This window comes from Leuresthes tenuis, unplaced genomic scaffold (assembly GCF_036924035.1).
Source record: "Leuresthes tenuis unplaced genomic scaffold, fLeuTen1.0.hap1 SCAF_23, whole genome shotgun sequence".
In the NCBI taxonomy this organism is placed as follows: domain Eukaryota; kingdom Metazoa; phylum Chordata; class Actinopteri; order Atheriniformes; family Atherinopsidae; genus Leuresthes; species Leuresthes tenuis.
Genome location: NW_027325377.1, coordinates 24445273 through 24460420, shown reverse-complemented (window position 1 = coordinate 24460420; position 15148 = coordinate 24445273). Strand labels below are relative to the sequence as shown.

At 43.7% G+C, this 15148-nt stretch overlaps 1 protein-coding gene across 3 annotated transcripts in view; it reads left to right on the top strand.

Annotated features, from left to right (window-relative positions):
• The window catches only part of LOC140283173 (chemokine-like protein TAFA-5), a 127523-nt gene that overhangs the window by 32552 nt on the left and 79823 nt on the right, over window positions 1–15148 (top strand). The window contains exon 1 of one of the 3 annotated variants that reach the window (XM_072377865.1): window positions 9817–10820. The exons of the other annotated variants lie outside the window; for them this stretch is intronic. Coding sequence (XP_072233966.1) covers window positions 10730–10820 — 91 coding nt within the window. The 5' untranslated portion in view covers window positions 9817–10729. Of the gene's footprint in view, window positions 1–9816; window positions 10821–15148 lie in introns of those variants that run through there. 3 annotated transcript variants of the gene reach the window in all.

The window sequence follows — 15148 nt, the reverse complement described above, 5'->3', positions numbered from 1 at the left end:
TGCTAAAGTTGACTCATCGGTGAGGTACCTAAAATATTACTCTGCTAATTAAAAGGCTTCTATTTAAAGGAACAGGACAGCACATCTGCAAGCTTCCGCTGCCGGCATAGATCGTTTTCCGGTATGTGTCGAAGAAGCCTCATTTTAGGGTTTTTTATGCCATATTTTAGGCTCCAGTCTGCAGTTACATCAAAGAACGGACTGACATCACCTGATTAACTTCAGCTTAAACCTCCTTTAGTCAGTACTTTTAATGCTACCATTGAATCGAATGTCAGTGTGTAGGAGAAACTGTTCTGAGGTAACTCCACCTGCCAAATTTAAAAATTGGTGGAGACCAAATCAGACTTATTACTTATTTCCAAACATTTAATTTAGAATTGCAGTGATTAATCAGTTAATCTGGTGTTTCAGATGCTAAACTTCATGTACCAAGTAGTTTTTAGCATAAAAACTGAGCATAAAACTGTATTTCGTTAGCTTTACTGTCCACGTTTTGAATGAAACGGTGTAAAAATCCCTCTGACTGGTTAAGTGAAAGCCTCGTGTCTGTGTGAGCGAGCGCGGCAGTGTGTCCATCAGCAGCCTGTTGTGACAGGCAGACTGTGTTGGTGTCTGACTTTCTGCTGAAGCGTTGCTGCAAAATTGTGAATCATCTCACCCTTCATGTCACTCCATAAGCTCTACTGGCTGTCTCCCTCATGCCCCGAGAGATGAAAATTAGTTTTCCCATGTCTCACCCTTTCCCCTCCTCCGTGGCTGCCTGGCTGCTCTCTCTCTCCTCGTCCTTCCTTGGTTTCTCCCTCTTTATGCCGTCATCTAATAATCACATTCCTTTTCCAAACGCCTGTCCTTTTTTTGTACTCGCAGATGAATTCGGGGATGACAGGGTGATTCAAGGTTACAGCAATTTAAAGAGGAGACTTCTCTTTTCTCTCCGTCTTTTTCTTTACTTTGTGCCAGACAATGCTGATACCAAATATTATCATCTACTCTATTTTCGCGATACAATTTTATTTTGGCAACGGAGGCCAAAGCCTCTCCCGCTTGAAGGCTATTGCTGCATTTCAATTTCCGCTGTATTGCTTTTCATCCTGTAGCAGGTACGCTCTGCCATATATTCCGAATGGAATTGGCTGTCTCACTGAAACACATGCAGAATGTACATAAGTGCCTTATAATAATCCTAAATTCATTTAAATGTCAATCATGTGATTTGCTCCTTTAAATACAATTTAAATACCTTTGATAGGATTAATAAGCATGCACATCCTGCAGCCCTGCAACACTGCCTGTAGATATAATGCTTATTGTGAGAGTTAGAGAACAGCTTTGATATCATTCCTGTGCGATTCAAAACTTTGATCCTCACACATTTGCACAGAATAGGAAACTTCACTGTGTGCATTTGACTCTGCATACGTCATGCTGTGTAACTGAATTAAGTGCCTTTTTTTGCTGCTTTTGAGTCACTGTTACCAAAGGAAGTGTTGTGATGAATCCCCACATTTCATGCCTCAGAAATGTGGAATGACCCGGCTGTGAAAATGAGCACTAAGGCGTTTCAGATTCATTGTTAGAACAACATTCCCAGGAGAATGGATCCAAATTTTTGGACGAGCTGCTGCTCCCAGACGAGCCAAATGGGCATTTTTTTGTAGATACAAGTGGAGGTGCTTTAAAGAAAAGATTTACAGGCTTTAATTCGAAGCTTAGCTTCGTGGAGAGACTGAAAATTGAGAGAAAAAAACATTTTTTTTTATCCTGAAGGCTCATCAGAGCTGCAAAATCCGTGCCACAGGGAGTAAAATGCTGGTTTGTTAACCAGTACGCATTGTGTGGTGGGAGGGACTGCAATTTAACAGGACACTTGATTTGAATTAAATTAGACAGACTTTGTATTTTTCATTTAATCGTGGCTTATTGAATACTTTGAAACAGCAAGTTTAGGTGCCCAAACTGATCAGGTTTAGGCAGAACTGCTTTGAAACACCCTTTAGGGCTTGTTCATTGTTGCAGATACAGTGGGAGTGTTCACTCAGTGCAGATGGACTTGTGTTCAGTCCTCCAAAATCCAAAGAGCATCTACAGTATTTCCCTCGTGATTATGCAGCGTGTAGGAAGCACCAAAAAGGATTAAGTTTAAAAGCATGAAGAAAATACAGCCCAAACCAGAGCTGCTCTGGGCAGTCCTGATTATTTTAACACTTAGTAAGATCTTCATCCAATAATCTTCTGTCTTTTCCACTCCAGGGCAAAGCTAAAGCACCAACAACTCGGGTTATTCCACACACAGTGTTGCTAACACTGCCCCCAAGTGGCAACAAAATGCTGTAACATGTCGACCTGAATCCTGACCGTGTTGCAGAGCATTTGTTGACCCAGTAGTTTGACATCTAAAGACCCTGAGAGAGGAGCAGTTTCTTATGTGTTGGCAGTGAGAAACAACAATCTTTGCTCCATAAAAGACATTTCTATACATTCCTCCAACAGAACCTTACCTTTCCATAACAGCATGAATGAAGCACAGCGTTAGCTCCGACAGGCCGACAAGTCGAGCTCGAATCAACTGATCAACAGTTTGGTTTGTTGCATAGATGTTTCCAACCAAAATATAATTTCTGATGGTTCTAAGTTAGAGTAAGACTGGTATTGTCACCCCTCTGAATGCAAAGAGTATCGATCTCTGCTTTAACTCGTAGATCAGAATCAAGTTTATCGCCAAGTAGGTTTGCACATGCAAGGAATTTGACTTGGTGCAGAGGATTAAGTTTAGACAATATAGAAATATATGTATAAAGCTTCAAAAATAAGGAGCTACAGTGCAAGCTGAATGCTATAAATACTATAAATGTGCAGATATACAACAGGATGAAGTGGTCCCAAATAAATAGAGACTGAAGGTCTGAAGATGCTACGCTAATGTAGCTTGTAGCTCTGGAAGGGGATAGAGTCAGTGTTGGGGGGGGGGGCTCTGGGCCTTGTTGATGAGGCTTGTAGCGGATTGGAAGAAACTGACCACAGCCTCCTGCCAGAGGGGAGTGTTTGTGACCAGGGTGGGAGGGATCAGCCACAATCTTCCTGGAAGATGGAAGATTGCAGCCAATCACCTTCTCTGCAGCCCGAACGACTCGTGCACCCAGATCATAGATGGACCTGATCGTCTCACCTTCCTTTAACAGGAAAATGAGCCAGAGTCTGCAGAGCAACAGGCTACAGTTGCCTGTACTGCCCACTGTCCCACAAAAAGATTCAAAAGCCCGTGTCAGTAAGTTTCATTAAGGTTTGAAATCTTTCTATTCACACTTTATTCTTTCACCTGATCTGCCCTGAATGTGCAGACGGGACATTTTGATCACATTTAAAAAGCAGAGACGATGGTCCACAAGTAGAAGATTGATATGAAAATTGAAACTCAAGCCTATTAACTTTCCCTCAATCGATTCAGAATAACACAGAAAGCGCGGTTCATTTAATGTTGATAGAATATTGATCTTCAATTACATCGTAACAGATTGAATATGACATCCTCATTACAAAAGTTGATCAATATTTAAATGATGAAGTCAGCTTTCTTTTTGCATTGTGTGCATTCAACAAAGTGACTATTTAGCACTTGTGTGTGTGTGTGGGGGGGGGGGGGGCTTTTTCTGGACCCTTCTTTTCATTTTTGAATACTTTTTGGTTTAAAATGAATGTAAAAGTGAAACTAAATAAAATGTCCTTTACTTGTACATGAAAACGATTCATAAATGCAGCGGATGACGTTACAGATTCTGCGCCTACGTTGGTCCAAATTCTACTAAAAAACTGAGCCTTCAAGACATCTGGAGATTGAAAATCAGATTTTCCAGCCTCTACAGACTCCAATCAAACACGTATTTTAAAGACTTCAGTCTCTGAGGCAGTGTTGCTGATCTCTTTCACCTTTGTCAGTTAACAGCTTTTCATTAAAGGATTCGTAGCACATTTATTATGCTCCATCATCAAGTTATTGTTACCAACAACTCTCCAGAAAAGTGCTTGTCGTACATTTACAAGCGGTGGCTGTTATTTGTTTTTTGTGCATTAAGATTGGAAATGAATGGGCAGTGAATGGCAATGACACACTCTTTTTAACATATAACAGATTAGGTGTTTAATGCATGTTTTTATCATACATCCCACCATATTTATGAGGTTTTTTAAACTTTACAAACAGATATGTTGTCTGTTGTCATCTTGGCATCCCCATAAATACCATTTACAAGATTAACCTTGTTGTATATTTCTTTTTGTTATTTACTGATGAGACTCAAGGTGTTAATCAAGCAGTCTTCAGTCTGTTTGGTGTCTGCATTGGTCTTAAATATTAATTCAGTGTAATTAATTCTGCATTAATGTGAGCTTTAGCGTCTGACGTTTGCAACTGATGGACAAAAGTATGAATGATGGCCATAATGCATGTTATATGTCGAAATGACGCCTGGTAAAGTGATGCTAGCATAGAACAAAGAATTTCAGCCTAAACTCCACCAGTTCGGTTTGATTTCTAACAGCAGCCATAACACATAGCTCGTACATACATACATAGGCTCCACATAACAGCAACATACTATAGCTCTGTTAGCTCATAGCTGCTGTTATGTGGCTACTTGCAGCTATAGGAGAGCTAACGGAGGGATTTCTACACAGGCACTCTACTGGGACCACTTCATCCACACGCCCCCCTGCAGCACAGCTCATTCACTCCGTGCTCTGTGACAGTCGGCTAACTTCACACAGAGTTTGCTGCTGATAGTTTTGTGCAACATGGCAGGATATTTATCAGATTTTGACGACGTGAACGACGACTTTGAGTAAGATGGACGTTCTTACCGGAGTGAATAAACTGTGCTGCAGGGGGGCGTGTGGATGAAGTGGTCCCAGTAGGGTGCCTGTGTAGAAATCCCTCCGTTAGCTCTCCTTTAGCTGCAAGTAGCCACATAACAGCAGCTATGAGCTAACAGAGCTATAGCACACGTTCATTCATTCATTCTTCTTAAAGTATTGGTGAAATAAAGACAGATAATGCCTTATTTAGAGGCTGCATCCTCTAAGCCCCGTTCTCTCCGTTATATGGATCTCCAGTTATCTAAATATCTTCCGATGGACGCCGACTTTCACCAAACTGTTCTCGGTGAGTAGATGAACGTATTTGATGCCAGAAATAAGGTTTAAAAACACCGGAGTTCCCCTTTAAGGGAAAAACTGAGTGACTTCTGCTCAGATGTGAGTTACGTTAGCAATTAATCAAATGTGTGTAACATGAATAATGAATAAAGAACTGCTTTAATGCTTAAGTCAGTTTGGGAAACACTGAATCAATTATAAAGAATGAAGATGTTTAGATTATATTTACAAATGTGTCATAACTAATATTTAATAACTACATTTAAGAATGATCTTACAGGCAGTTCATCGCAGAGTAAATCCTTCAGGTTGGACCTGCAGACTGTACATAGTGTCTTATTAAAGCTGCCAAGGAGATAAAATTCATGGAGAAGGAACATCTCTGTCAGATAATAGAAAAAGTAATAAAAGTTGTCTGTTCTTAAGGCTCCTGATGAATCGTCATAGAAATGAATGAGCCGTAAATGACACATTCTTTGCAGTTTCTATCTTAAGATGTTCTGCTGCAGCTTTAATTTTCAGAGTTTTTTCCCAGCGCATCAGTAATATCGTGTGAAAATGATCCGACATCTCAGCTAATAAATGTTTTACTGAATACAAAGATGTAAATATGAACGATGAAGCCGTGTGAATGGATTGTTTCCTGTATGCATTAGATGATTAAAAGTAAACAGAGAAGCGCGACGCCTGCCACATACTGAGGCCTTTTGAATTCTGCTCTTTCTTTGAATCAAAGTCGACACCGAAGGTGCTTTTTCCCTCCTCCAGAAGACGAGAAAGTCCAGGTTTGTAACTGATGTGCACACCTCAAATAAGGGTTGAAGAGTAGTCGTCCTTTCCTGAGCTTTTCTCCATGTCATGATGCCCTGAAACACATTGCAGGTAGTCCTGCCCGTGGATCATAATATGTTTAACGAGTCCGACCGTGTCTGACTTAAAACACGATCCTATTTGCAGTTTTGTGTTCACGGTTTGTCTGCCATCAGATCGAAACCTTTTGACTCCTGACAGGTGCAGCAAAGTTAAAGGGAAAAAAAAGTGAAAATGTGAAACAGTGCGACTGCAAATGACCATGAGAATTAACGCTGTGGAACGAAGACTAATTGCCTTCCAGCTATTTAAGTATTGGACTGTAAAATTGGTTTTTAAAAATGCATGAGGACGAGGAGAACGTTTTTATGAACCTTCCAGATCTGACTGGACTGCTGTTTGAAACACTGAGGGACATAAAGGAGTGCACTATCCCGCCGTGACCCCCATCGCTGTATTTCCTTGGTTTCTGAAATATTTATTCAATTATCTGTTCATTAGGCTCTTATGGGACTTCATTTAGAGTCAACCTGATCTCAAAGGCCCAGAGGCAGTTTTGTTTCATGACAGCTACAGCGTGTTCATCTGCCTAGAAAATATTGGCTCCACCTGTTAGAAGACAAAGTGGGTCACAAGAAAAGCCATCTTGGTTTGCTGCTGCCTCAACTTTAATCTCCGATTAAACTATAAGGATCTGACTGTTGGACACCCTGCTGGACATGGGCCTTATGTTCCAGCTTTTCTCTCTGATTAAGACCTCCTTCAGATTTATTGGCCATGGGAAATAATGGGAAACACAGTGAATGTAGAAGTTTTAGGCCATTACTCATGGCTTTTATTGGCATGGGCGCTGTCTGGCGTAAAGCCAGTGACCTGCACAGAGGACAAAGCAAGTAACGCCTCTCCTGGCACTTTGCAGGGGAAGGCAGAGCGGTGAGGGGGTGGTGGTTTAGGCTGGGAGGAAGAGAATGAGGAGATGTGACAGCAGTGTAGGTGAGTAAAGTGAAATTGTTAAATAATTCACAAAAGAAGAACTCGGTGCTTGGAAACTTGAAAAGGGGTTAGAAAAAGTGCAGGATAACATCCTACCTGGATTTTTAAGGATGTCAAGATCGAAAAGTTGTTCTCCGAGGCAGCGCTGCAGATGCTAAATCCTGCATATGTGGCCATGAAGAAAGAAAAACCGAATATTTAAAACTCTATCTTTAATTAAAAATGGTACAAAGATGTATTATAAAACTTAAATAGAGAAATATTCTTTTCAATCAACAAAAACCTTTAAAAGCCCTCTGTGGGCTTTCAGAAAGGAAAAGTTCAACAGTTTGGAGCCTTTTCCGGTCACATGGTCTGTTTCCTAATGTTTCTGTGACCCGTTTAAACTGCACACTGAGCAGTTTAGCACCCCGGTCACCTCAGATCACCTTAAATCAGCTCTGGATCTGCAGCCAGGAGCTGTGTGAGGCTTTTTTACCCAATGTAGAGACATGTAGTCGGAGCTAATATTGACCACTTTTGCAGCTTTGACATTTAAAAGAAGAAAAGAAGAAAAAAAGGTTTAATTTGGCAGTTAGTATTTTAAAATGGAGAGGGCTGGATGAACTGACGTCTCAACTGTATTTAAGCATGATTGCAGCTAATTTTCCAACCACATTTCCTTTTTTTTCTACTTGAGGGGGACCCAAACTGCTTCAAACATACAAAGTAGTACAGAAAATCCATCTCAGTGTATGTGTTTTGCTGCTGAATGCTCACGATGGCACAGGACCAGCGGAAAAAAACAGGCTTTTGTGTGTGAAAGCTGCAGAATTCAGTCACTCTGTATGAACAGATGCATTTTACAGGTTCAGGTGTGCTCCCCAAGGTGTCAAGACCAAGTTTAGAAGAATACTAACCTTCTGAATTTCAGTTTCTCTTGTGGATCAAGCTATTTTTCGCTCTCGGAGCACCACTTAAATTGGCTGTTGTCCGCGTACAGACTTCCATCTGCAGTGCTTTGCTCTGCCGGTGAGAAAAGTCTTTCATGTGTTGGACCTGCACACCTTCACAAATGTTTTCGTCCCAAGTCCTCGCAGAGGATGCACGTCTGTGTTAATTGCTTTCTGTGCAGCGGATGGATGGATCACATGCAAACTTAGTGCAGTGCAAACACGTGTGGACTCACACTGAAGCGGGCTCTGCAGCGACTGTTATCAGCTAATTAGTCCTTGTAGCTGCAGGAGCCGACCTTATCGACACCGCAGTGACAGCTTTCTGGTTTGAGTGGCGCCGTCAGTCTACCAACCGACTCTTCTAATTGATTATTAAACACACATAAGGCTGAGGAGGGAGTGCAGCTCTCAGATGCTGTGGTCACATGACCAGTCTCTTCCAAAGGACTGGTTGATCACTTGAGAGCTTACAAGCAAAGTAATGAAGACGTTTTCAGAGGCTTGGAGCTCAGTTTTATTCTATAGCAAGCGGACAACCGTGGAACAGGAAAAATCAAAGTACCTCTGGATGTTGAATTATTTTACGGCTTCACCAATGAAAATCATAATCAATCGATCCGGTTCCAACTTGTCAGATGAGCTTTGCAGGATGTGAAAAGAGTGATGGAGCCAGAAAAGTGTCTAAAACTTGAACTTGCACCTGTGTGTTTACAGTAGAAGCAGTGCTTCTCCGCTGGTCTTTGACCCCCGATCATCAGTGATGGGGGGGGGAAATGTGTTGTTTTCTTCTTTCTATGTTTCACTGGACCTGCACCAAACTGAAGTTCATCATCATCATCACCTCCTTGCCCAGTCCAGACTGTTGATTCATCACTGAAGATCACTTCAGGCCAGCTTTCCAAGTCGATCTGAAGCAATATTTTTGCAAAGCTGAACAAAAAAGGAAAGAAATGCTCAGAATTCGTAGTGTCAGAGGGTGGCTCCACTGCTAATAGCTGTAACTCAGCTCCAGATTTCACCTCTTCTGTGGTAACGGAGGCCTGGATACTGACTCCTGTTTTCAGACATATTTCTTTGAGTTTTCCATCCAGTATGTTGCCTTTCTTTGGATTTCCTTGCCTTGGTTTCCACTGACAGCTCTCTTGTTGGGGTCATGTTTCCTGTCAGTCAGCCTGGTCCTGGACCGGCTGACTGCAGGTTCATTTGCATGTTTAAACTCTTACGGGGACTCGTTTTAGTGTTTTAATTCCAACTCTTTTATTCACTCTTTCCATTGTTACAAGACCAGAATGCTAAGATATTAAGTAAAACTGTTTTTCATGTCTGATATCCACCTCCCCACAAAATGGAGCTGAATGAACATCCTTCAGGAGTTGATTTACATATTTTTTGCCAGGGGTTGTAATTTTGGTCCTCCTCCAGTTGGATTGCTTTAACTCGCGGGATCCTGATATCCTTTCGCACATCCAACGGAGCTGCAAAGGCTTCTTTTGAGAATCCTGTACATTCTACTGTAATGAGATTTCAGGCTGCATTTGTAATTGGTTTCAGGGGGTGTTGAGTATTCTCAGAAATGGAGCCTGAGGTCGGGCTAATCAAAGCCACATTGCTTGTTTCAATAACCGAGAGGCTTGACTAACAGGGAAGAGCAGAGTTTCTCTTGCATTTAAGCAGCATCTATGGATGAGATGCATAAAATCAGCACTATTTAAAAATAGCCTCTCACCAGAAAGATGCCTTTTAACAATTAAACGACTCAACTACCAAATGACACCGGCTGCAGCTCACTTTTAGTTAGGCCTGTAAGCGGAAACATTATGTACCACCAGGCTTTCTCATGCTTTGTAGCTGGAGGAGATTATTTGGGGGAGTAGTGACGTAACCTGGAGCTAAGCAGAGGGAGGAAAAAAAGTCGGTCTCGGTAAGGAACACACACGGGGATGGAAGTGTGCAGGCATTACTCCCTGCGACAGTTTGGATCCTCCTTTAATGTTTTGAATATGCGCTGCTGATCTTTTAGGAAAACTCTTCAGATCCCAGATGCTCAGATTTGTGGGGAAATGTTTTCAGCGCGCAGATGAATAAGAGTGGGGATTATTCCCAGAGATGCATAGTTTATGAGACTGACTGTCCCCGTGCGTAAATGGCAAGAGTTGCATCTGACTGAGTCGAGACGGAAACCGAGAGGAGGGTGGAAAGACGGAGGGAAAGAGGATGAGAGGAGAGAGAAAGTGACGGAACGACGGAGCGGTAGTTGTTCCAAGAGAAGGACGGAGCGCGACAGGAGGAGGGAGGGAAAACGCGTGCCAGAGAGAGGAGGAGAGAGGGGGCTGCGAGGCGACTTGCTTGGCAGTGTGTGCCTCTGCCTCTCCAGCAGTGGGAGAGATGTGCGGAGAGCGGTGATCATCATCTGCGCCCCGCATCGCCGTGGACCGCCGTGCGCACTCGAAGACCCGCCGAGGGGCGCAGCCCGCTTCGTCCCGTCTGTGGAGAGTGAGTAAAGCTGAAGATAGACTCTTGGAAGGGACAGAAAAGGAGGAGGAGATGGAAGGAGACATGCCAGCCCTACAGATGGGTTTTCGGGGTTAATCGCCCCTCGGTTTTGGAGCCTCTCTGACGCACCGGCGGCGGAAGAAGCGCGCATATTTTTCTTGTCGGTTTTACGGAATCTCAGCCCTTCTTCTTCATTACATCTGAAAACCGGGAGATTTGCTACATGATGAATCCAGAATTACACAGCCAGCAGAACACGAGTCGGTGCGTGTCTGTGAGCTGAGGTGGAGCGCGTCTCATCCCGCTGCACGGCTGTCTGTGTCCGCCACAAACCTTCCTGCGCCAGGATGCAGCTGCTCAGAGTTGCGTGGGCACTGACCGGAGCGGCGATCTGCTGCTTTCTGATCCTCCTCATCCACTCCCGCCTGCTCAAAGAAGGTAATCACTCACAACTCCACAGATTGAGCTCTCACTGTGATGTCTTAACGCGCCGTCGCTTTTATTTTTTATTTATTTATTTTAAGTTTTCCGCAACAATAAGTCCAATGCGGAGCGCCGGACGCCCGTCACTCTGAACACGAACACCCACTCAGGGGGACAGGGACACCGATTCTCTCGCACGACACACGGATAATCTGCACTCCTCATCAACAAGTCATCCTCCCGACTGATCAAAATCCTAAAAATGATCGGAGAAATAAACTGACGTTGAAGGCAGCAGCTCTCTGCGTAAAGATGCTGATTTGCTGTAATCGTTTTCAATAGATGGCACTAGAGTCTAGCTTTAGGGTAACATCGAGGTCAAGCGGTTGTAATGTCGCTCCACTCATCTTCTATTGTGTTTTCTGACCCTTTTACGTCCACGCGGAGATTTATATTAATCCTGATGGTTACTCACGTACATCTCCCAGCGAGGATCAGTGCTGTCTGTCCACCGTGCGTCTGCCATCTCAGCCCGCAGGCATGGCTGCATCGTGGCGTGAGGTTCACCTCTCTTTTTTTTTAGGAGGGGGGGGTCTAACTAATGGAATGTCATTTGCTGACATTCAGCAGTGACTGGCACGCGGGTTAATGAGTCATAAGTTGACTGATCTTTAAGAGAGTCAGATTATTCCCCGGAACCAGTCATTAATTCCACCTTCAACGCAGCATAATAAATACAAATCACATCTGTCTGCAGGAAGATCTTCACGCAGAGGTTGAACACACTTACTGCTCAAACTCCCTGTGAAAGTCAAACGGTGGAAGCCAGAGAAGTCCTGTGTTGTGTAAAGCCTTTCTCCAAAAAAAGAAAAACTACTCTTAATATTCCCTTGATGCATGCTCCCCCCTCCCCGGGGCGCGCAGTCTGTTTTAGGGACGGTCACGCATTTCCTTTGTGGGGATTTTGAAAAGCTTGGCTTGGGATGACTGCCTCCATTTTTGGACAGATATTCAGGTCAAGCAGTGGCAAACAGGAGAAAAAAACAGAAAATAAACTGGTCAGGCAGCCGAAAACACGAAACCCGGGGAGTGAAGATTCTTCCACTGGAGTTTTACTTCACTGTAGCATCCTTTTCTGTGGAGGTCAAAAAGAGGACTGTGGCCATGTTACAGCACAACAAACCGCTGCTCGTGGCTGTGTTAATGCGAGGGACTCTCATTAGATTCAGGCCATCAGCATTGTTGAGCTTGTTGACTGGCAAGGCAATATTTTTGACCTTGGCCACTGAGTTGTTTATCTGTGTCATGTGCTTCTGCACGGAGTCTCCCCGCAGCTTGCATTTTCTAACTTGGCATCCAATAGCTTTCAACTTTTGTGGGACAGCCGCTGGTCACTCTGTGGCGAGAAAAGATGCTGGTTGCTGCCACTGTGGCTTGTGGAGAGGTCTCCGTTTGAAATCCCCTGCAAAGAGATGAAGAGGAGCTGCACAAAGGAGGGGTTGAGACGATGCTCACTTTAGACTACAAGAATGAGCAAGGTCATAGCTGGCTGTGAGGCCTAATAATGCAAACTGATAAAATGAATTCAAAGGACTGCATTAGTGGTGGTCTTTAGGGGATGAGGATAATGAAAGGCATGCACAAGAGGCCGAGAAAGAACAGACCCCTTTTATTCTCGTCTCACACACTCTTTCATGAAGAACATCTTGGCTGCCCGATGTCTCCTCAGCGTATTCGAACAAAAGGGAAGGGAGTAAATGTATTTTTAGTTTCCTCTGCCATGTCACGGATTGATCGTGTCTGCTGTGTTTTTATGCATGTAGGTGTGTGTACAGATGTGTGTACAGATGTGTGTGTACAGATGTGTGTTATCTGAAGGGAGCCTGTCAACAGCAGGGTTATTTTCACAGCAGTGAAGGTGGGAGCGTTCAAGCGCTGCGGTGGTGATTTTGGAAATGGGGATACTCACAAGGAAACAAAATGTCACCCCTCTGCCAGCCGAACACGCCACAAACACGTATTTTTGGGGCTTGCACACCTCATTGCGTCAGCTCTTTCGCATAATGTGAAACCGGGTCTTCTTCTGTGAGAAACCGAGGGTGGATCAGGACTGGGAACATATATTTAAACAGTATGCACTTAGAATGTAGATGGATTTTGTGCCATAAATTTCCCACAGTGTCCACTTCAATAATTCAGGCAATAGAGCAAATCCCATTTTGCTCTTCATTGGCCTAGATATTTGTCACATGGCAATAGAAAGCCTTGACAGGTTGGTGGAATAGTTCCTGCAACAGAAATCTGCTGGTGAGTCCAAGGCAATCGAAGTAAAATGAGATGAAACTCTGTGAAGTGGAATGAATTGTGGCATAAAATTGAGACCTTGTGGATTACAATTACAGCTAAAAAGATCAGACTTCTAACAGTTCTCTTTTTATGTAGTATTAATGTGGAGTGAAATTAGCCTCAGGCTAAATTAATTGTCTAAATGCCCAAATATTGAACTCGCAACAAGATCACTTGAAGAAAACTGTCTGCTTGAGGGCTGCAAATCGAGAGAAATTTTTATAGAAGGTACAAATTTAATAGTCTGTAATGATTGGTCTGTAACTGCTGGATGACGTCCATGACGCTCAGGCCTCAGCCAAAGGTAGAAACATGAGGGTCCTTAACAGAATGCATCAACTGCAAATTGTTTGGCCGGGACAATGACACCATCCCTGTCAAGTCTGGTTCCATGAAAGGCTTTTCTGTTGGCCTCGAGGCTCAAAAAGCTTGATTTACAGCCCAAAAGGCATCTAAAGCGATCAATGCAGGTCTATTTTTTTGTTTTAACTGGTAGCCAATGTTAATTTCCTGGAAAAAAGATTGATAGATTCATGTTCAAACGAAGCAGAGTATAGATCCAAATCAGTCTCATGACGCATGATAAAATACGTGCGCTGGTTCATAGAGAGCAGTGTCACAATAAAGGTTCTTAACATTTCCTTCCTCAGTCCTGTACTGCAGCTTCTGTCATGCTAACGTTTCTGCGCCTGTCGCCATGTGACGACGTTGATTCTCGCAGATGTTGAGCCTCTGTAGGCGAGGACAAAACATCTGTATTCAGGGAAGAAGGGCTTTGTGTAGGTGGTGTTGAACCCCAGACTTTTAAGTCACAGATTGTTGGTTTAATCCACTTTTTCACCTCTGCTGTACTCCTGCGAGGACTGACTTTACTACTTCACAGCCACCTGATTGTGGTCAGAAAAGCGAACAATGGTCCGGACTTCACGGTTCAACACTCGACCCGAAACAAAACAGCTGCCTTCCGAAAGGTTTCTTCTGCAGATAATCCCCAATCTCTGGTGAGACTGGGCCGAACATTGAGTTGGTATCGTCTCTGTTGCATCAGGATAAAAAAAACAGCCTGATGTCTGTGTCACAGCCAGCCGCACAACAGTGGAGCTTTTTGCTCAAATTGGGTTTCCTGCTCTGGACGCTCGCCAGGTGGATACAGTGAAATAAAAAGGTTTTCATAGTTTCGTGCCCTGTGTTGTTGGTAGGAAATGGAAATCGATTTGGTCTTTGTGACAGTTATACTAACAATAATGTCACTTGGAAATGTTGTCATCTCTTGCCTATTTTGCAGAAATATGTTCTTTTGGACACATTTCTGAGTAGATCTATCTGAAACAGCGGACTGGAAAAGATCTGCCTAATGGCTGCAGTTATTGATCTCCTGGTGGCACTGCAGGCTGAGTCGGAGGGGGCCGAAGTGACGGAGATATGTGCAAACACACACTGCACCTGACATCCAGCAACCAAAATCTGTCTCCATTTACCTTGAACAGAAGCTCGTTCCTGGGGACGAGCGTCTGTGGACTGGAATGATGCTTTTTGGCGTGGGGCGTCCGCTCGGAGCGGCTGCCTCAGCCAGATTTGGGTCAAGCAGCGGTAAAAGCTTGGTGTCATGTGCGCACGTTTAGAAAGGAGAGTGTCTCATCTTCTCAGGTGGATAAACTGATATCAAACTAACAGTTCTGTCGATCACAGGGGGGGGTCATCAGGTTGCTTTCGAAGGTCCTTCTGACAGAGTCTCTAATCAGGTCACCTTTGCAAAGCAGATAGCTTCGGTCCCTCTTGGCTTCTGTAACATGCCTCAAATGTACCTTGAAGGATGTGACCCCCCTGCCTCATGCACTCCTGCATGAATCTGACTGGTCGCGCTCAAATGAAAAATCAGTCCGACTGTGTTTTGTTTGCACTCAAACTGTCCAACAGCAGCTGCCAGCTGCATCCAGGATGCCCAAAATCTTCCACACAAGTGCTGATTATATTGGCAGTTGTTGCTGTTTTCCTTT